The 21,197-nt window shown below is 41.6% G+C and overlaps 1 protein-coding gene across 1 annotated transcript in view; it reads right to left on the bottom strand.

The window, feature by feature from the left end:
* LAMA2 (laminin subunit alpha 2) overlaps positions 1 to 21,197 on the bottom strand; it is a 588,770-nt gene that overhangs the window by 111,050 nt on the left and 456,523 nt on the right. The window contains exons 34-37 of the mRNA XM_084776810.1: positions 20,778 to 20,876; positions 11,201 to 11,312; positions 6,350 to 6,512; positions 4,408 to 4,618 (exon numbers count right to left, since the gene is read on the bottom strand). Coding sequence (XP_084632936.1) covers positions 4,408 to 4,618; positions 6,350 to 6,512; positions 11,201 to 11,312; positions 20,778 to 20,876 — 585 coding nt within the window. The remainder of the gene's footprint in view (positions 1 to 4,407; positions 4,619 to 6,349; positions 6,513 to 11,200; positions 11,313 to 20,777; positions 20,877 to 21,197) is intronic.

Genomic DNA, 21,197 nt, shown 5'->3' with positions numbered 1-21,197 from the left:
CAGCCCCTAGCTCTTGTATAAACTTATGTAAAGGTACAGTGCACACAGAAATTCAAAGTGCCCTCTTCATTGTGGCTTCTTTGTATTAATGCACTAAGGTCATTTAAAATACTATGCCAATGGGAGGAAGAGATATTTCCATGAATGTGTTAAGCAAAGAGCTAAATGTACTTTGGTTTCAATAAACTAGAGAGGGCATGTTTAAAGTTCTAACTGGGTCAGTTTAGAAAGCCAACTGCAATGCAAGGGTCATTGTGCTCTTTATCACACTAAAGCAAGTGATGGGCTAGAAAGGGAAAGAAGTTTTAAAGGAGGCTACCTTTCAGAAGAGATGACAGGCTCCAGCTTTGATACAAGCAACTATGGAGAACCGGAGCTCCAGGGAAAGCAGAGGAAACACTGATTTGCATTATGACATCCTTTCTATTGATTAATGAAAATGTTTTTGTATTTGTGACGAACACCACTTAGGGCTCTGAGGATACGATAAGAATGAAGATGTATTTCTCACGACTACTCTGGAAGAGTATTATGGTATGGATCTTAAATGTTCAACTAAGGCCAACTGTATCAGTAAATGCAAGAAAGTGAAACATTTAGTGGATGGACTCTCTCTCTCTCTCTCTCCCTCTCTCTCCCTCCCTTCTCTTTATCCTCCTTCCTTCCTTCCTGGCCACCATCAGGTGACCATCCTTCCTCTACTATAACCTTCCATGATGCTCTTGGCCCCACCTCAGACCACAAGCAGTGGAGCGAGTGGGCCATGGAGAGAGATCTGTGATAGTCGGAACCTAAATAACTTTTTCCTCATCAATTCTTTATTTAGTAATTGCTCTGTTGAAGCAACCTTGAGATAAGTAACCCAGAAGGAAGAAAGAAGCCAGTGTGTCATCTTAGGTAATCATGAGGTTAGTGTTATAAAAATAAATAAAAGGAATGGATAAAGATTGACGTAGGATATAAGATACCTATGACCGGAAACTCAGAGTGTTTATGAAACAAAAAAGGAAGGCCTGTAAATAGAGATGTAATTCTTTTTTCTTTTTTTTTTTATTAATTTGTTCAGATTACATCTCAATTGTTACCCCATCATTTGTATCTTCCTGTTCCTCCCTCCCTCCCGCTTTCGCCCTATTTCCCTCCCCTAGGTCTATGACCAAGGGGAACCTCTTCCCCCATTATATGGTCATAGGCTATCAAGTCTCATCTTGGTAGCCTGCTTATTCTTTCTTTGAGTGCCTCCAAAGTAATTCTTTAAAATTAAGTTAGGGATGGGGTAGAGCTCATGAAGCCACACCCCTAAGGAGATATTGGCAACTAATGGCTTCCCTGGGAGGGGAAAAAAATCAGTTTTCTTTAGGAATGGTAGGTTACTCTACTCCAGTGGATGCCCCATATCTATGCATATATTGGTGGCTCTAAGTGGACATGTTGTGTTGAGAGAGAGAGAGAGAGAGAGAGAGAGAGAGAGAGAGAGAGAGAGAGAGAGAGACATGAAGCTGGGATGGGAAAGTGGGTGTGTGTAGGAGAGAATGGGTGATGGATTTGACAGAACACAATGTATGCATTCATGAACTCCTAAAATTAGAAGGTATGCCACAGGTATAATAGTTAACTCATTCTGCTTAGATATCAAGGCTCATTGTATTCCCACCTTCCCCTTCTAATTAATTAGCTCTTCATCCTCTCAGAGCCCCACTGGATGAACAGTGCCCTTCTCCTCTGCTGCCGTGTATCAATTAGCTTTTATAGGAACGTGCAAAGCCATCTCCCTGCCCACCTTTATGTTGCCTTTCTCGCCTCAGTCAAGTTCTAAGAGGAGCCGTTGGGGCAGAGGGTTCAGTGTGCATCCTTTGCCTTGCTCAGTTGCTTGTGTGATCTCTTTCAATTCATCAGTGCCCATGCCCTACCTTGTTTTCCCTCCATTGCTAGAAAGGCCTTTCTAACTCAGCTGCCACCAGTACTCTCTGTGTGTGTGTCTGTCTATATATGTGTCTATGTGTTTCTCTCAGTGTTTTTCTGTGTGTGTGTGTGTGTGTGTCTGTCTGTCTGTCTGTCTGTCTGTATGTATGTATGTATGTATGTGTTTCTCTCTCTCTCTGTGTATATGTCTGTATTTCTCTATGGGTATGTATGTGTCTATGTGTGTGTATGTGTACATCTGTGTGTATGTGTGTAAATGTGCATGTGAAGAACAGAAGACAACCTGTAGGAGTCAGTCCTCTCCTTCCACTCTTATGGAGCTCCGGGAACTAAGCTCAGTTCATCAGGCTTACGGGTAAGGGCTCTTACCCACTGAGCCATCTCATGGCCCCAGGAAAATTTAAAGGCTAGTCTGGCACCAGTCTTTGTAGCTCTACCAATTTCAATAACCCATACTTTATTCATGATAACTTACTTAATTCACTTATTTTATCCATCAGGTATTTAAATAAGCCTTTAGTTAATCACAGCATATGAAATAAAGATACAAAAAAGATGACTTAGAAGTCCAGGGTTGACCGCGTGGGCTCACAGTATCTCCCAGGATTCCTGAGAATGACAGCTCATGTTGTCACACATCACTAATGTGGGAGCTGCTGAAGTCCCCCTTCTGTGTGTCACCATAACTTTTCTTGAAAAACTCTTCAGATACTTAGTACACTTCCCATGCAGGGGGTTGTAATTTCTTACACTTTTGCATAAAATGGAGAGGTAAATCTGAGTGAGTTAGAGCACTGGGTGTCATTGAGCTGGGTGTGCTATATTGGAGGCCATGACAGGACAGCCTTAGCATTTCTTGCCTCTCTAGACAGTGCTTTCTCCTGACGATAGCTAGTGTATCAGTGGTCCCCAAATTGGTTAAGAGTAGACACTTGAATTATAACAAAAGTCCTCCTCCTCAGTCTTCTACCACTGTGACAAGGCTAAATCCCAGAAGAGGGAAAGTCTTCTCCAGTTTTCTATTAATTTATTCTCCTTAGACCCAAAGGAAAACAGGCAAATAAAAGAGCAAAAGCTAAGATGTGTGGTTGTTTAATTCTCTGTCAGTGATATCCAACAAACATTTTAGAGATCATGTGCAATGCTGGAGGATTGAGTTACTATGAAATCCCAAATTAGCAGAGTTGTGGGTGTCCAGTAGCATTCAGATCTTCTGGAAAACCAGCAGCTAGAGATGGGCTGTATATGGAGAGAAAGGCATTTAGACACCAAATGCAATGGTGTACACTAAATACAGTCTCAGGGAACCTAAGCATCAATTATGCTACAATCAAGACGGAGGCCGGGCATGATGGCACACACTTTTACTCTCAGCACTTGAGAGGCAGAGGCAGGTGGATCACTGTGAGTTCAAGGCCAGCCTGGTCTACAAAGTGAGTCCGGGACAGTCAAGGCTACATAGAGAAAACCTGTCTCAAAAAAAAAAAAAAAAAAAAAAAAAAAAAGACGAGACTTAAAACAATGGAAGGATGGAAGGACTGGTGGAGGGAAGGAAGGAAGGAGGGAGATGCTGAAAATAATCTATTTTTACTTTAAGCTCAGCAGCAGCACTCTGATAAATCATGACTTCTCTGTGAGGAAAAAGAGGGAAAATCATCCAGACTAATTTGTCACATCAGTCCCTTTGAAAATGTCACTGTCCACACACACATTCCAGAGAAGAAGGGAGTACACGTTCCAAAGCTCTGGTCTCTCTTGTTTCTCACAGGCTCAGCTTCTGCATAAGGAGAGGGAACTGCACTGGTTGCTGGCAACTGGGTGTCAGGACTCCGCTTGAGGATTAAGTTGATGAATTGCAAAACTGTATGAGACCGGGACTTAGCAGTCCTGTGTGTCTGCTTCCTTATAATGTACCCATTGTAGAGCTGGGGATGGCTTGATACTGTCTGGATTTCTAGGTGGTGGCACACTTGCCATTGACAGGAAGATTGCCTATCTCTCAGGGAAAGGCTTCTTCCATGTCGTAATTATAAACTGTCTATTGTTTGAGGGACCTAAGTGTGACTGACTCAGTGGAAGATCACCAATAAGGACACATAGACAGACACAGATGGACAGACAGACAGACAGGTATGCACACAGGCAGGCAGGCAGACAGAGGACAGACAAACAGACATGCACACACACAGTCAGGCAGACAGAGAGACAGACAGGCATGCACGCATACACCCATGCACCCACGCACTCTCTCTCTCTCTCTCTCTCTCTCTCTCTCTCTCTCTCTCTCTCTCTCTCTCTCTCTCTCACACACACACACACACACACACACACACACACACACACACACAGTTTTATGTCCTAGAAGGCCTTTTAGAGTTATAGTCTTCACCTTTGTTAACATATCAACTTCAGTGTTCTAGATTCTAGATAGGTCCAGTCAGGTCCCTATTCCCAAAACATAGTGAAAAGGGCCCCAGCTCTCACCTCCAAAATGGTCATGTTTTTTTGGTTGACAGCAGACAAGCGATTAGCATCGTGTGTTTTCTCTGTGGCTTCTCTCAGTAGATCCCACGCATCATCAAGCTTGTTCTTGTAAACGGCCAGTTTCTCCTGGAGATCCTTTTCGGTTTCTTCATTTCGGGCTCTGGGTGCTCCAAACAGCTTTTTCACTCTCTTCAGAAGGCCTTCTGCTGCCCTGCAAACACCCCCGGACCACATATACAAAATGGCATCACTGCTCATCGTAAGGGCTTCCTTATATTAGCTATGTTACAATGAGATAGAAGTTAACATTAAAAGGTGAAAGATACATGAAAACATACCAACAGATACACGATACATGATGCACCAGGTCAAGGTGAATTGGTATCTGATTGTGGCAGCAATTTTAATAAAAATTGAAAAAAAACTGTTAAATTTATTAGTAATCTTATATTTTTAATTTTTTCTTAATTTATTCTTGTTACATCTCAATGGTTATCCCATCCCTTGTATCCTCCCATTCTTCCCTCCCTCCCATTTTCTCCTTATTTCCCTCCCCTATGATTGTTCCTGAGGGGGACTTCCTCCCCCTGTATATGCTCACAGGGTATCAAGTCTCTTCTTGGTAACCTGCTATCCTTCCTCTGAGTGCCACCAGGTCTCCCCCTCCAGAGGACATGGTCAATATGAGGCACCCCACTCTCCACTCAACTGTGGAGAATGTTCTGTCCATTGGCTAGATCTGGGTACTAGCCCAAGGGGCATATCCCATGAAAGTCTTCATTTACCAGGAAATTGGGACAGAGGGGAGAACATCCTATTGGGACTCTAGATGAGAGAAGCATGGGAGAATAGCAAAGTAGAAGGATCCAGAGGGTCCTAGAAACCTACAAGTAGAACATTATGATAGGCAGATTTGGTCCCAGGGGTCCCGCTCAAACTAAGGCACCAGCCAAGGACAATACAGGTGGTAAACTTTAAACCCCTACCCAGATATTTTTAATTATTTAGGGGTCTCATGCCATGGTCATAGTGGGGCTGATGAAAGAAAAATTTGTTTCATTGCACATGCAAAAGCAAACCCATCAAAATGCCAGCTGTCCCATCACAATGAGACATGTTTGCTTAGTAATTGTAGAGAGAATGCTCACATTTTTTGCCATGTTAACATATGCCATAATTTTGACCTACTCTACTTTTTCTTACAACTCAACAATCTGGAAAGTCTTTGATGTAACCTAACAGAATTTTCTAAAATAATAAAATAATGATGGTTTTGGATGTATGACTTTATTTATCATTTATTAAAGTAGGTAGTCATGTCCTCCTCTTCTTCCTCTTCATCCTTTCCCCTTTCTCTTTTTTTCCCACTTTTCTTTTTCTTCTGCTCCCTCTTCTCCTCACTCTTTCCCTCTCTTTTTTTCCTCCTACAAGACAGGGTTTTATATATACTAAGTTGGCCTTGGATTTGCTATGTGGCCAAGGATGACCATGAACTCTAGATTCTCCTGTCTCTATCTCAGAGTGCTGGGATTGCAGATGTGTCCTCAAGTCCAGTTACAGCTCTGGGGATCAAAGTCAGACACTGTGCATGCAAAGCAGGCACCTACTAACCAAGTCACATCTCCAGCCCTTTGTGCTTATTGATTGGTCAAACATTTCTATACCAGTAGTTAACAAAGAAGCCCATTGGTCTCGTTATAAAAGATAACAGTCCAACCAAAAGTGCCCTTGCTGATTATCTTATATATAGGCAGAACATACTTTTAACTGATAGTTTAGAGCAAATTAGGCAGAACTTAATGAAGACATGAAAAATAAATAAGCAGCAAACATCCCCAGAGAAGAAAGCTGTGTCCTGTTCACCGGTGGGATAGAAACTTAGGAGACTCTTAGTAACGCCATTCAATCAATCACATGCAAAGACCCCAGGACATCTACTCACACCAGCTCATCCTCAGCAACCTCCTTCTGTGTTTGAAGATCTTTACTTCTGAGTTCATTCAGCATCTGATCAATCTCCTTCTGAAGCTCTTGCAGGTTTCTCTCCGCAGTCTTGTCTTGACTTCCTAACGTTTCATTTAGTTGTACAGCTTTTTCGTTTACAGCTGTGGGGGTGGGGACGGGGTGGGGTGAGGGATTGAGACAAATTTTGTAAACTAAGTAACAAGGACGTCACCTGCAAAACTGGCATCAACATCTGGTCTTCTTGCCATCTCTAGGGTTATCCTGCCGAAACCCAGAGGCAGGTCCCATGACAGGCAGCAACGAAGAGGGAAATGTGACACAGTTCTCCATGCTAAACTTCTTCTGAGGAACATAGTAATTAAAGTATTGCGTGTCTAGCCTCAAATGGAGGGCATAGAAAGAATAGAGTTAGACTACCTTCAGGTAAGAGGTAAAAAACAAACACACATGGTTTAACACCCTGACACTGAACGCACAAGACCTTTTGCATTGTTGACCAGTCATATCCAGTTTTAGAATACTGGGAATGGAAACACTATTGTTTGTGAGTTCACTGAACACAGACTGGCCCTCGCATTTCTACAACTGTCTCAGCTTCAAGTTTGAAAAGAGGGAACGGGCTCTCTCTGGTCTAGGGAGGAGAGAAACAGACCGGGCTGGAAAGATGCCTTCGGCAGTCAAGTTCATCCCAGGAGTCTGCGCTTACTATGCAGCAAATGGAGTTTCTAGCTGTTCTCTCTGGGTTATTAGGATTCTCCAGGTGCCTCAAGTACTCTACGAATGATGTCTGTTCTGCCAAGAAACTGCTTGATGGGTTGGTGTTCTGGGCAAGATTTCATTTGGAAAGAGTAGTCTCTGTCAAATAAAAGTTTAAAAACTTGGTGAATTGAAACACTTACATGGCTCGATCATTCATTTTAGTCTCACGCCCTCTGAAGAGTGTTCTATGGGACATTAATTTGGTGAGTTGAAGGGAGATATTTTCTCAAGCTCTTTGTCTGTGGAATATATATTTCCACAATGTTACCCATGAAAACCCACAGAGTGAAGAGTATGGCCTGCCCATGAGGTATTTTCTAACAGTTAGAGGTATATCTGAAGACCTCTTTTACAATGTAATAAATTTTGAACTTTCTTTATTAGAGAGATTTTTTTTTCAGATTTGCAATGGGTAGAGCTCCCAAATCAGCTCCATACAGCAGCCAGGGTGGGCTTTGAATAAGTGCCTCTCAAGTGTGGCACCCCATGCAGTAGCAGCAGGACAAGCCTGGAGCTCCCCGTCCCCCAGAAATGCAGATTCCTAGGCCCCACAGATTGACTGAGGCAAAAAGTCTGGGAGTCAGGTATCTGGAATCTGGTGTTTGACTGAGTCATCAAGAGGCTACTGATGCTTGCTGTGGTTTGAAGATCACTGAAGCTGAACTCATCTCACCTGCTCTTTCTAAATCAACCCCTTTCTTGATAACTGTGTTTGGTTAGAAAGTTGCTGCAACCAATGCTTGTTCCTGAATTGTCATAGCTAAGGACAGAATGTGTATTGTCCTTCCAGAATCGTAATGCAAAATTTAAAGATGGGGCTTCTGGGATCTTACCATGTCCTTTATATCTGTTCTCAAAGATACATCTCTGCAGAGAAGAATTTGGCAGGAAAAGAGGTACCAGAAAGAGAAAGTGAGGAAGCACAGACCTCAACTGCATCCTTTGGAGTGCATGTGTCACTTTCTATCAATTAAAGTGGCATATGGAAAGCTAAGGAAATTAATGGGGCACCCAAAAATGCCTGTAAGAAAATAATGAGGGGCTGGGATCAGAGTTCAGGGGTAGAAAATTGCCCAGCATGCACTTAGGCCCTCAACTCATTCCCCAGCAATGAGAAAGAAAATTGGGCAGACAAGGTTTTATCCTTCTACTGCTTGCGTAGATGGCATCAGATTTTAAACTAAAGATCAACAGGTTAATTAACCCTTTATTCCCAGTTTCCTAGTGTCCCTTTCAATATATTCCCTACAGAGTTGAAAATAATTGTAAAACATGTTTCTGGAATTGACTTTACTTATTCCAATACTTGTTTCAGAAGAAGGTTTTTACAGTAGTTAAAGCATTTTAAAGACAAGATAAAAATCAACATAAAAAGAGATAAGAGGAAAAGAAAAAATGAGAATGGGGGAAACGTTTCTGGACAGAAAGGATATTCTGGACAGAAACAGATATTCTGTTTCCTCTGAATATCTTTAATCAGCTTCAAATCATGAAAGCAGCTGACGCACAAGCGAAAATAGACGGGGCCTTTCTTAGAGAGGTAGGTAGCACCCGTAAAACAAAACAAACCAGCTCCTTGGAGGAAGCAAATATGTTCTCCATATTAAATGTAAAAAACAAAACAAAACAAAAACAAACAAACAAAAAAAACCAACCCTTTTAGGAGTAAGTTTATCAAGAATGAAATTTGTTAGTCTGTCCTGAGAAACAGACAAGGAAGATGTGTAGTATTAATTAAACCTGCCATAAGTCAAGACATAAACACTAATGGGGTTGATCTCTGTCCTCCATTAATTCTAACTCAGGGGATAAAATGTAGTTCATGCATGATCTAGTCAAGAGCCATGGCCTAGTAGATATACAATTACAGTAGATACAAAAATACACCAGGTTGAAGAGAAGCTGACTATCTATGAAGAGACCATGGCTCAAAATGGATGACATTATTTCAGATGAGGATTTAATCTATCTAGACAAAAGTGAAACAGACCAATGCCAGACTGTAGCACTCATTTTTCCCACAGCAATTTTACTGCCACTAATAAAATACAGAAGTGCTTCTGATTAGGCCATTGCTGAAGTTTCAGTGCAGGGGAAAAAGTATGACTATGTAATATGACCTATTTAATCTTTAGGAACTTCCTTTCCGTCTTTCCCTTCCTCTCTCTGTATTGTCTTCCCTCCTCATCTCCCTTTCCTTTCTCTCCTCTTCCTTAAACCGTGAAGTGTGTTGTAGCACATTCCCTGGAACATCTCAGGCAGAATTTAGCATATTTCTGGTATAGCATATGCAAATTTGAACTTTTACTTAATTGTAAGAATTGCATTAATTCCACCAAATAGTGTCTGCTGGCAGAAATGAGCCGTGATCTGATTTCCTCGGATACAGCTTTTCCCACATGACATCTTACATGAATTTGAGAATGGTGCATTAACTGAACAGATGCATGTATTCAGATCATCTGACCAAAGCATAAAGCAGAGAACAAGAGCTATCTCTGGTGACAGGCAATGCTTTTTCACCTGGTGTACAGACCCACAGATGTGGTTGTGAAATTATCTTTACACTGACCCTAGTGGTGACGTTGTGTTGCATACAAACTCTAAGATGGTACCCAGGAAAACAAACAAACAAACAAACAAAATGCCTATGTTGACCAAACCAGCAGCTCCATCTCTCTCTGTGGGATGGAGGGCAAAGAAGAAAGTACGCTGTGATGAACATGGTGCCCACTAAGCCACGTTAATATTGTTTACAAACTGCTATTTTTAAAAATATTTATTTTATTTCATTTACGTGTCCGTTGACTGTTTGTTTATATGTATACCCTGTGTTTGCAGGTGCTGTTCCAGGACAGCAGAGGGCACTGCATCTCTGGACCTGGAGCTTCAGGACGTTTTTGAGCTGCTTGATGCGAGTGCTGAGAATCAAACCTGAGTCTTGTACAAGAACACCAAGGACTGTCCCATAAAGCAAAGCTAAAATGATTAAAATGAGTCTCCAGGAGGCTGTTGGGTGTTGAATGTTTAAGACTTCAGACAGAAGATGGGGAAAGTTACCTCCAGAGATCCTCACGGCTGGAGGAGAATGGCTCTTTGTCACACACTTGTTGTTTAGGGGCATTTTCAAATAGCATCAGTGGAAGATGATGCCAGGGAGAGCACAACAGTTGCATGGACCAGAGTATGCAACACTGGGAGTTAACTGAGATATTTTCCCGGAGGAAGTAACTTGTTCTGTTTCAAAGAATTGATGCTGGACCACCAGTCAGGATTTACCTTGAAGTTTAGCTCACATCCTCTCTATTCTTCTATAGTATGAAGCAATATAGCAAAAGTCCACAGTGTTGTAGAACAATAAAGATGTTTAACATTTTAGAGACCAAAAAAAAAAAAAAAAAAAAAAAAAAAAAAGCCACTCTTTGACCCTTCTGAGCATACATGAATATTTAACGTTTATTTAAAGAGACAAGAGCTCAGGGTTCTTAGTCTGGGCTTTTGCCCAAAGAAGTGGCTTCCACTTTAATTCTCAGTCACACTAGGAGATACCAAGAACTAATTCCTAGGGAACTGTGGACTGAGCGCCAGGGAGCCTCTGCTGAACCTGTGGAGCCAAATGCCAAGCAACAGATGTTCTCTCACAACCCACACCAAGTACTTGAAGGACCATTTGAGGAACGAAAGAGCGGTGCTTGCGTACCAAATGGAATGATGAAAATAACTTTTTAAAAAGGAAGGTTAACAAAGTTTAAATGGCTCCGGTTAGAAAAACAGCAAAGCAAAGGTCTTTCAATGAGTCATGTGAACATTCTCGAATTTATTCCTCTTCCACACGCACAATCATTCGGCTTCACCAACGGCCATTGCTCACTTAATGCTGTGGGCTGTAGATTTCGGCTAACCCTGACCCTGAATATTTCAACCGAAATATTTTTAAATCTGTGACTTGAATTTAGAAATGATACCTCCTTGCAGACAGGCAGAATTCCAGTCCCAGGCAATCCCTTCTTTTAATTGTTTTTTTCTTTAAGAGAAAAATAAAAGTTAAAATATGATTTTTTTTTAATACCTTCAGCATCCCGGACAAGCTCTTTAATGAATTCCTCTAAGGATTTTGCTCTTGTGTTGGTCCTCTCAGCATCTTGTCCTGTTTGCTCGCCATCTGCTGTCACTTTGGTCGCCTAATGATCCAAATTTAGGGAAAGCATAATTAATAGGGATGGTGAAGTTGGAGCTAAGCCCCCTCTAGCTACACTTTCTTTCAAATTTTACTTTGAGCCAAAGGCAATCGATGAATTATTGATTAGATGTACTGTCAATGACACTCTGTGCTCAAGTGTACAATTAAACTTTATTACTTTTTCCATTAAGGGGAAATCAGAAGCTGTATTTGGTCCTATTAAAGTCTCTGCTATGTGTGGTGACACAAGCGCGTTAAAACAGTTATTTTGAAGTATCTTTAAGACTCTAATGCCAAAAGTCTTTAATAGGATTTGCAGCCTCCACATGCTGAAGTTTTGTCTGTTTTTGTTTTCTAAAACCCTGTGGTATACAGGAAGGACTTCTTGGAGGAACTGGCCGTCTGTCTCAATAAGCTTGATCCTTTGGATTCAGTATAGATCAATAGGGTAAGAGATCATGGGGGGCGGGGAGTAGTCCGCTGCTCAGTGGTAAATGCCTGTTTTGTAACATGCCAATGATGCCAGTAAAACATGAAGGCAGGATTAATGCTTGCTTTCACTTATGACATCACCAGAAGTAGGGCTGCTAATCACAGAGTCATACAGTATGGCCAACAGAATTAAACAAGAACCCCCAAACAGCTGTCCTTCCAACACGTAGCCTAAAATATGCTCGCCTTTGTTCACATGGGAAATGCCTTTGATGTCATGGGATGGATTTGAATAGTCAAGGCAGACATAACATGTCAAATACAAACAGAGTGGATGGTGCTGAATATTTCTTTAACACGACACAAGGTTTTGAGCACAATGGCATGGGGACAAGCTCTGTTTCTCTATCTCTATCTTTTGTTCAAAGGATGCTAGTAATCTAGCTGACACTGAGCCAACCCAGGTAGGTGTGCCCCTGTGTGGTAGTCCATGGTGTTCAGGTTTGCACAGTTTTAGCACTCTACAGCAGTGGTTCTCAACCTGTGGGTCATGACCCTTTGTGGGGTGGGCCAAATGACCTCTCTGAGGGTTGAACCAACTTTTTCACAGGGTCCCCCAAGACGATCCTGAATATCATATATTTACATTAAGATTTAAGAGTAGCAAAATTACAGTTATAGAGTAGCAACAAAAATAATTTTATGGTTGGGGGGTCACCACAACAAGAGGAATTGTATTAAGGGGTCACAGCAGTAGGAACATTGACTCTGGTACCAGAGTGCCTTCATTTTAGGAATGACCAGAGAATTAATATTTTTTATAATTTTTTATAAAAGTATTTATTTATTTATATTTTGAGGGTCTTTTTTTGAGACACGGTTTCTCTTTGTAGTCTTGGCTGTCTTGGATTCCCTTTGAGGACTAGATTGTATATGAATTCAGAGATCTGCTTGCCTCTGCCTTCCTGAGGCTGGGATTACAGGCATGTGTCACCCCACTAGGATCTCTCTCTCTAGATATGTATATATAATTATATAATATATAACATATATAATATATGATATATAATATATGATATATATATTTGCAAGTGGGTTTTAAACAGCAAATGTTTGCTTGGCCAGCACAAAACATGACAAAAGATGTCATAAGAATTGCTCTATATTTTGTCCCTCTGACTCTTCCTCTAACTCTCCTCCCCAAGCCCCGCCCTAGGAGGGGGCAGCAACAGGTTTAATTCATGGTGGAATCTGAAATTCAGCTATTGTTACTTGCCAGTTTTTAAATTCGCAAGTGTTAACATCATAAGGATAAAAAGGGAAGAATCCATCAGAACCATTTAAAACTCCTGTTTGTATCAGGCAGCAATGACCCAGAGGATGCTAACAAATGTACTCAACTCTTCGATTTATTCTTCTGAAATATTAATAATTTGGGGGAGTTGTCTTGCTTGTGGATTTTTAACAATTATTTTTGGAAGCCAGCTATGCACAAAATTTCTAAGTATCTCAGTTACCTGCTTCCATGGTAACTGTTGTAAGTGTGTCCAGTGATTCTTTCAAATAAAGTCTCTGTAGCTATTTATAGTCAAGGCTTAGATAGGTCAAGTAACTTTACACATGCACACGCAACACACACACAGACATGCACATGCATGCAAACACATCCTTGCACACACACACACACACACACACACACACACACACACACACACTTCTTTAATATTACTTTTATTGCTAACTAAGGTAAACTATTCAAGATATTGACAACCTGAAATTAACTTTCTGTAGTCTAAACTGTATCCTGCTTCTACATTCCACTGTCACTCCTATGTTTACATGGCATAGGACACCATAATAGAATCGATCTGTAATATAGCCATCCTATAATAACTTATGAATAAATGAATCCACCGTATCCAGGATATTCTACTATACAAAAATATATTGTTAGACTTACAGTTTATTTTATTGCCTTAACAACACCTTTTCTATATTACCAATATAGTCACACAATCATGTGTAGTAATCCTGAAGAATTTAATACAGCTACTCCTTAAAAATGTTAGCCAGCATACTCTCTCCTATATTTAGATGACCAAGAACCTATCCATTGTGTTCCTCTCCTGACTTGCAGTGTTTATGGGGTATTATGTAAGAGACCTCATTAGCTAATGCTTTAAGAGACCTCATTATGCCAGCATTCCAGCGTCACTCTTGGACTAGAAACATATTTGCAAAATAATCACTAAGGCCTCGTGAAATGAATCCTCCTGGCTCCCTTTCAGTGCATCACATAAGCCAAGCATTTCCCTTCTTTGTAGCCCCTTGTTTCTTCCTGTCTCTTCCCCGGAATGAGCTTCACCTTAATACTCTCAGAGCCTTGACTTTCATTTATCCTCCCCTCTCATTTTCCTCTTCTTAGCACAGCTATTGACAAGGTTTTAACTTGGTCTCCACATTCAGTGCAGACAAAGGTTTCCTCCATGGCACAGCATATTTTAGAATCGCGTTTATTATAACAAATAAATAGCTGACTTGTCTACTTCATGGCTTCTCTCCTCTAAAATGTAAGCAGTATGAGGGCAGGTTTTGGTCTGTTGTGTTCATCTTCTTGTATGTCTCTTTGGTATGGTGTCTAACTTAATATAGTCCCTGTATGTGGTTAAATAGACAATTTTCCTTACACAACGTGTTGGTGTTGTTAGACAATTTCCCGTATCTGTCTAATTTCTACCTTTGGGTGCTAGGATTCTGTCTCGCTTCGCTTATTCCTGAGCAAACCAGTCATGGTCTCTGGCAAACTGGATGAGGTCTAAAATGTTGGATCATTGGCCAATATAAAAACGATGAAGCCAGCCACCCTCCTGAAGTGCTAAAGCCTGCTGGAGGAGTCCCAATGTCATTCAGACTGACCATATGCCTGGTGCTATGCTTGCCAGAGAGTGTGGATGGCAGAACAGGTTTCTGGGCATTTCTCATAGCTCACATGAGGCTGCTACTTATAAACTGCAGCTGAGGACTTGGGAGGAGAGCCAGGCAAGAGGACCTCCATTTGCAGGGGTACCACATTCTATCTCCTGGCCTCTCAGTAACTCAAAGTTATGATAACACGTGAGACTCCAGGATGGAGAAGCAGGGTGGGTATGTGGCGTCCTCAAACCCAGTTCAGAGCTTACTTAGGATGAGTCTCTTTGGTATATACAATACTTTCCTCTTCCCGGCACCAAGACACTCACTGGCTTGGGTGGATTAACATGCCAAAGGACAGGTTATACAGATAGCCTGTGCCAGACCCTGTATTCTGTGCAGGTTCACAAGAGCTTACAAACACTTCCATCCCAGCTACCTTCCTTCTGTGAGAGGTACATCAGCACACGGGTCCCCTTTCTAAAAAATGGAAGTGAAATATGGGGAGCTTAACTGGTCTAACTTAAAGTGACATATAGGGAACTGAGGTGAGGTGCGGGGGGGGGTACCCACAGATGTATTGTCTTTGATCTTTTCTGTCTGTGCCTAGGGTTATTGCATATCTAGCTAATATCCAGGTGTATATGAAAAATATACGAAAAGGCAGAGCAACCAAAGTGGGAAGAGGCCACGGTTGTATATTAAGTGTACTTATAAGCGTTTGGTAAATTAACACACTTCAGAGTCCACATCAGAACATCACCCGGATATAGATATTTTAAATCGTGTCCCACTATACTAAAGCCAAGTCAGCATCTGGTCAGAATGACCCCATAAGGGAAGTCTTCTTCAAATGCTCTGTCACCTAGAGCAGTGGACACTGGCAGAGGTGTCACTTGGGATCGTCTCTGTCTCTGAGCACTAGGAGTGTGTCTTGCCTTCATTTATTCCTGGGTACTGGCATCATCATTCCTACCAGACAAACTGCAAGAGTGAAACCCACACAGAACAAGCTCACCAGGCCAGGCTGTTGGCAGCACTAGTGGTGACTGACGCTAAATACTGGCTGATAGGAGCTGCCTGCTGGATTCAGTGTGGGCGTTCCTCTGTTTATAGGAAATTGCCATTCGTATCCCTTAGTCATCCTCCATCTTTCCAGCTGCTTTATCCTTTGGCTATTTGGCCAATGCCTTTTACTCATTCTATTATAATTGCGCAATCTCGCTTTTGTCCTCTTTTGATTCTCTTGCTTCTGTATCCCCTGCCCGTACACGGCAATCTTTCCAGTGCTCCCTTATGAAAATGCTTTATGCACCAACACATTTCTTTACCTTTGATTATCTTTTGAAAATATTAGGCTCCCTCAACTACATTATTTCCCCCCCTACCCCCCCACCCCCGGTTTTTGGTTTTTGTTGGTTTATTTTAGAGTATTTATATACAGACAGCATGCCTGGCCACTATGCAGACATTAATTTTCTTCTGAGTAGTTTGCTTCCCTGCGGTAGTTCAAGCAGGTCTTGCTATGCTCCTTAAAAGCTGCACATAATTTTCTTGGTTGGATATAACTAGTGCCTTTCATTACAGGTTTCTGTGTGTTAAAATAAGAATCTAATGGAGCAAATCTAACCACCTAATAGGCAGCATTGCTGAAATGCCATCCACCTATGCATCTGCAGACTCATATGGGCTCTTGCTATAATTAAATTTCAGATTTAATCACTTACGTGATATTTTCAAGGGTCATCTTCAGTCACTACCTGTGCTGTACATTTAAGTGTCAGTGACTCATTCCCAAGGCTAGCTGTTGGACCAACATCACACAAGGAAAGAGGCAGGAAGCTGCCACCTGGCCCTGTGAAGTGGTGAGGGCAGCATTTCTAAGGGTACGCCTTCCTAAATATGTCCTGTTGTCAGTTTTCAAAGGTGTAAATACACCAACATGGTTTGCTACACATCTTCCACTCCCTTAAAAACACAGGAGGAAAAAGTAAAAGGCAGTGCTAGAAACTTGAACGTTTGAACACTGAAAATAAAGCATCACTAACATGTGACACTGCTGGTTTAAATGTTGAAAAAACTAGTTCCTGATACTCTGCAAGCTCTTCATCTTCATTAAGCTTGATTCTCAACAGACAGTAGAAGACAAAGGCAACGAAGCTAAAATTTTATACTCAGGCTGTTCACAGCACTGTCTTCTTTGTTTTGTTTTTGTTTTTGTTTTTGTTCTTTTTTTTTCGAGACAGGGTTTCTCTGTGTAGCCTTGGCTGTCCTGGACTCACTTTGTAGACCAGGCTGGCCTCGAACTCACAGCGATCCGACTGCCTCTGCCTCCCAAGTGCTGGGATTAAAGGCGTGCGCCACCACCGCCCGGCCAGCACTGTGTTCTTACAGATTATAAAGGATGTGGGAAGCAGTTACTAAAGAAAGTAACTTAATATAAGTGTTGCCTCGTTTTAATATAGTTTTAAAGAAAGTCAGTGCTGACTTTGAACCTGTCTACATGTCTGCGGCTGCTCTAACACTGGTCTTTTTAGCCAGGAATGTCAGGGAAATAGATTTCTCTTTTTAAAATGAGAGCAAAATATGTAAGTGCTTCAAGGTAAAAGGGCAGGTGTCTGTGCATAGTGAAAGTGCGTGTGTCTTTAGCTGTTGGAGGAATGGAAGCTTTAGCTGAGAGGCAACTTTGGGAGCATAGTGGATATCAACACTACCTGATATCAGAGTCATCTGGCACACTCATGAGAATCCCAGTGCTCAGATTGGACCTCAAGCCAACAGCAATGTGATTAAAGTGGGCCCGGGCCCAGGTAAATCCCATGAGGAGAACAGGAAGTCGTGTCATTGCATGGATCAGGCTGGTCCAATCACAGGACTCCTTGCTTGGGCAGTCTGCGCAGCCTACTATTGGATACTTGACTACTATTGGATACTCGAGTCCTCTATCCCTCCGCTTATGGTTTCATGTTTCTACAAACGTTTGGATTTTCAAGCACCATGACGACCTATAAACTGTTAGCTACAATAACTAAAAGGATTTGATTCCTACATGAAACAGGGTACTGTGGAAGAGGTCTTGGAAGGGTAAAATGCTAAGTAGAAACTAAGGAAGCTGGAATAAAGTTATGTTTCTTTCAAACAGCCCATCAGATATACCATTGCAACATGAGATATTAAGGAAATCTTATGCACTGTTCTTGTAATTTCTAATCTAAATCTTAAAAAAAGCATATAAAACATAAGATTAATTTTAAGGATTAGCATTGAAATTAAGTACAAATGGATAAATGTAAAATGAAAAACTATAATGTTCATAGAAGATAAGACAAGAGAAAAAAATAGACATCCTTGGGTGATGGTGATGACTTCTGGGCTAAAATGCCAAATATACATCCATGGGAACAAATAAACAAAAAAATAAGCCAGACTACATTAGAACAAAAAACTCCTGCACCTTTAAGAAAATGTAAAAAAGTAAGCCATAGAATAAGAAGCTATTACTCACAATATACAAGAACCTTTAAAACTCAACAAAAAGGCAGGTTGGGGAGACCGCTAAGTGGGTTAGGTGCCTGCCACTCTGCTATGACGATCTGGGTTCAGATCCCCAGCATCTATGTAAAAAGCTGTATAAGATATCCTGCCTCTGGAATGGCCCTAATCTGTAAAATCTAACAGTACCAACATCCAGAAGGAATGGCTGGAACAGGGCAGAAACTCCATCTAATGCTGCTGGGAACGCAGACTATTAAACCCAGTTCGGAAGACATGGGGACTGTCTTCCACAACTAAACATATGCATAGAAAAAAAAATGCCCCAGCAATTGTGCTCCTTGATATTTACTCAAATGAATTGAAAACTACGTCTACACAAAAACCCGAATGGGAAATCTATAGTCAATTTCTTCACAATATTAAAACTTGTGAGCAATCAAGACTTCCCTCATTAACGCATAGATAAATCAACTGTGATGTGTGAAGACAGTAGACCATTACTCAGAACTAAGAAGTAATGAGCTACCAAGCCATGAAAGGGTGGAGAGAACCCTTAGGTGTGCATAAATCAAGGAAGATGTCTGTCTGAAAGTGCTGCATTCTGTTTCCAATTACATGGCATCTGGGCTAAGATGACACTTAGTGGGTGTGATGGCGAAGGTGTTCTGTAGTATATGTATGATCATGTTGGATATTGGGTGTTCTATGTTCGCACGCAACGTGCAATGGCAGGAGGGAGTGGTGAAGCAGACTACAGGCTTTGGATAATGATCACGTGCCACTGGAGCGTCACAGAGAATGACAAATGCCCCATTCTGGTTGGACAGGTGACCAGTGGGGTGGTTATGAGCGTGAGAGGGCTGAAGGTGTGGAGACGCTCAGCACTATCCATTCCAGTGTGCCTTGTGACTTTCACTGTTCTTACAAGGCTTCTAAAACTACACAAATCAAGCCTGCTGAAAAGAATTAAGGGTGTGTGCTGAGACACAAGAGAGATCTGGCACTTGTGGTGACATAGTCCCGTCTTTCTCCACTGAGTTCATCAGGCTACAGAGGTTCAGTGAGAGCAGGACAGTGCCAGCGTCACTGGCATGTTTATCTGCACGTCTGACACAGTACTTGTGACAGTGGGACCCAGTAGTCAGCTGCTGAGTGAGGGCAACACTGCCTGTTTCATGGGCATTTTCCCAATTCCTCCTTACCTGATTAAACAGTTGCAGCTTTAAGCATTTAAATTTAAGCATTTAAGCAAAATGTGTATTTTTGCTCATTTGTTTCATGCTTTAGTATGCATTTGCATGCAGTTACATCATCTAACACACATGCGCGCGCGCGCACACACACACACACACACACACACGCGCGCGCGCGCGCGCACACACACACACACACATGACTAAGAGCTCCAACAGGGTGGGGGAAGGCTCATTAATATTTTTCTTCTGCCAGCTCTTAACCTGGGCTTCGGATGGTGTAGAAAACAGATGGAAATGAGTTGAATTGAATTGAGTTTAGCAATTAAACTCCTTAAACTCTCCCGTTTAATAATATTCATGTAACAAGTCAAAAATTACTCATTAAGTTAAACCAGTATTGTAAGTTTTACGACCTGAAGCTCTCTTGTGTCTGCAACATTTTGTGTGAGTGGGCTAGTCTTTGGAAAGGAGTTTTTAGTGTGATTTGGAACCCTGTGAGTGTTGTTTAGCAACATGTACTTAGAAGTTGCTCGATTTTCCTGTGGAAGTTTCCCTCATGCACTAGCAGTGCAGAACAGAGAGGGCCAGTGGGAACCTGGAGCCGCGTCCTGCCCAGGACTCTGGGCTTTTAGCAGGTAGTGTGGCCACTGTTGTTTTAGTTCCCTGCTAAGCCTTTTCTTAAATAGACTGGGGAGTCTCCAGGGATCTTCCAACTCCAAGGTTCTTTGTCATTTAAATCACTTATCTCCTGGGTTGCAGGCCGGAGTCCGTGTTCATACTTTTTTCTGTCCACAAGATGGCAGACTTTATGTTGTTTTCCTCAGACTCTCATGGTGAAAAGGAACCCGCTTGCAGTTTTGACAATTTAGACCTACCAATTCAATTGCTGGGAAAAGTCTGCTAGAAACAGCATGGATTTTTTTTTTACATCTTCACTCTAAATGGTGTCTTAAACGCTCCAGATTTTGACAGTAAAGATTTCATTTTCTGAGTAGGAGTATTGCTTGAGACTGTATTTCTATAAAAATGCAGAAACTCCATGAGCATTAAAGACACAACAAGTATTTCCATTTGTTTTTCTTTTACATTACATAATCAAGGACAGAGGTTTTTGCAACTTAGGGTTAATTAAAAAAATATTTTTTCAATGAAGGCTACTTGATAAGGTCCCCCAAATCCACAATCATTCTTAACCTTTCCCCTGACTAATATGAAGTACGTCAACCTACTTTATTGTCTATGTGTTCAGGGGGGACATTGGGAAATAGAAATTCCTTTGAAGAAGAATTAGTCAACCATTATTCCTGGAATTCATAAAGAAAGTTGTGAATTAGAAGGGTTTCAGGACCTCAGTGTCATTCTCTTTAATTGGAGGGAAACGAATCCCCTAAGATCCTTGTGCTTTCAGGACGCCCAGGACTTTTTGAACTCACCCTGGTCAGGAGCTCATTCATTTCCATCACAAGTGTGTTCACATTGCCCTCTGCCAACTGAATGAGCCTCTCCGGTGCCCGCTGGGGTGAGAGCAGGTGCTGGAAAAGATTTCAGACCATATACATCTTAGTAAATGCCTTGGCAGCCGTCCTAGGGTCGAATAGAGTACATTTTTCCTGTACACACTGAATACTTGGCATTTCTATGCTCAGTAGAAGAGACATCACTACAAGTGGGCAGTGATTCACTGACAGCCAAGCCTAATCCACGGGTAAACATTAAGAGTTGCTGCAGTTTATTCAGAAATTACTAGGTACTGAAGTTTTTTGTTTAGTCTGTTCCCCCCTTAGCTTCTTATGTAAACTCTGTGAGGTAAACCATTATTCCATTTTCTGGATGGTGATGCCAGAGAGTTCTTA

This window comes from Acomys minous, assembly GCF_964271855.1.
Source record: "Acomys minous genome assembly, chromosome: 3".
Taxonomy (NCBI): Eukaryota; Metazoa; Chordata; class Mammalia; order Rodentia; family Muridae; genus Acomys; species Acomys minous.
This window is presented reverse-complemented; position numbering and strand designations above follow the sequence as displayed.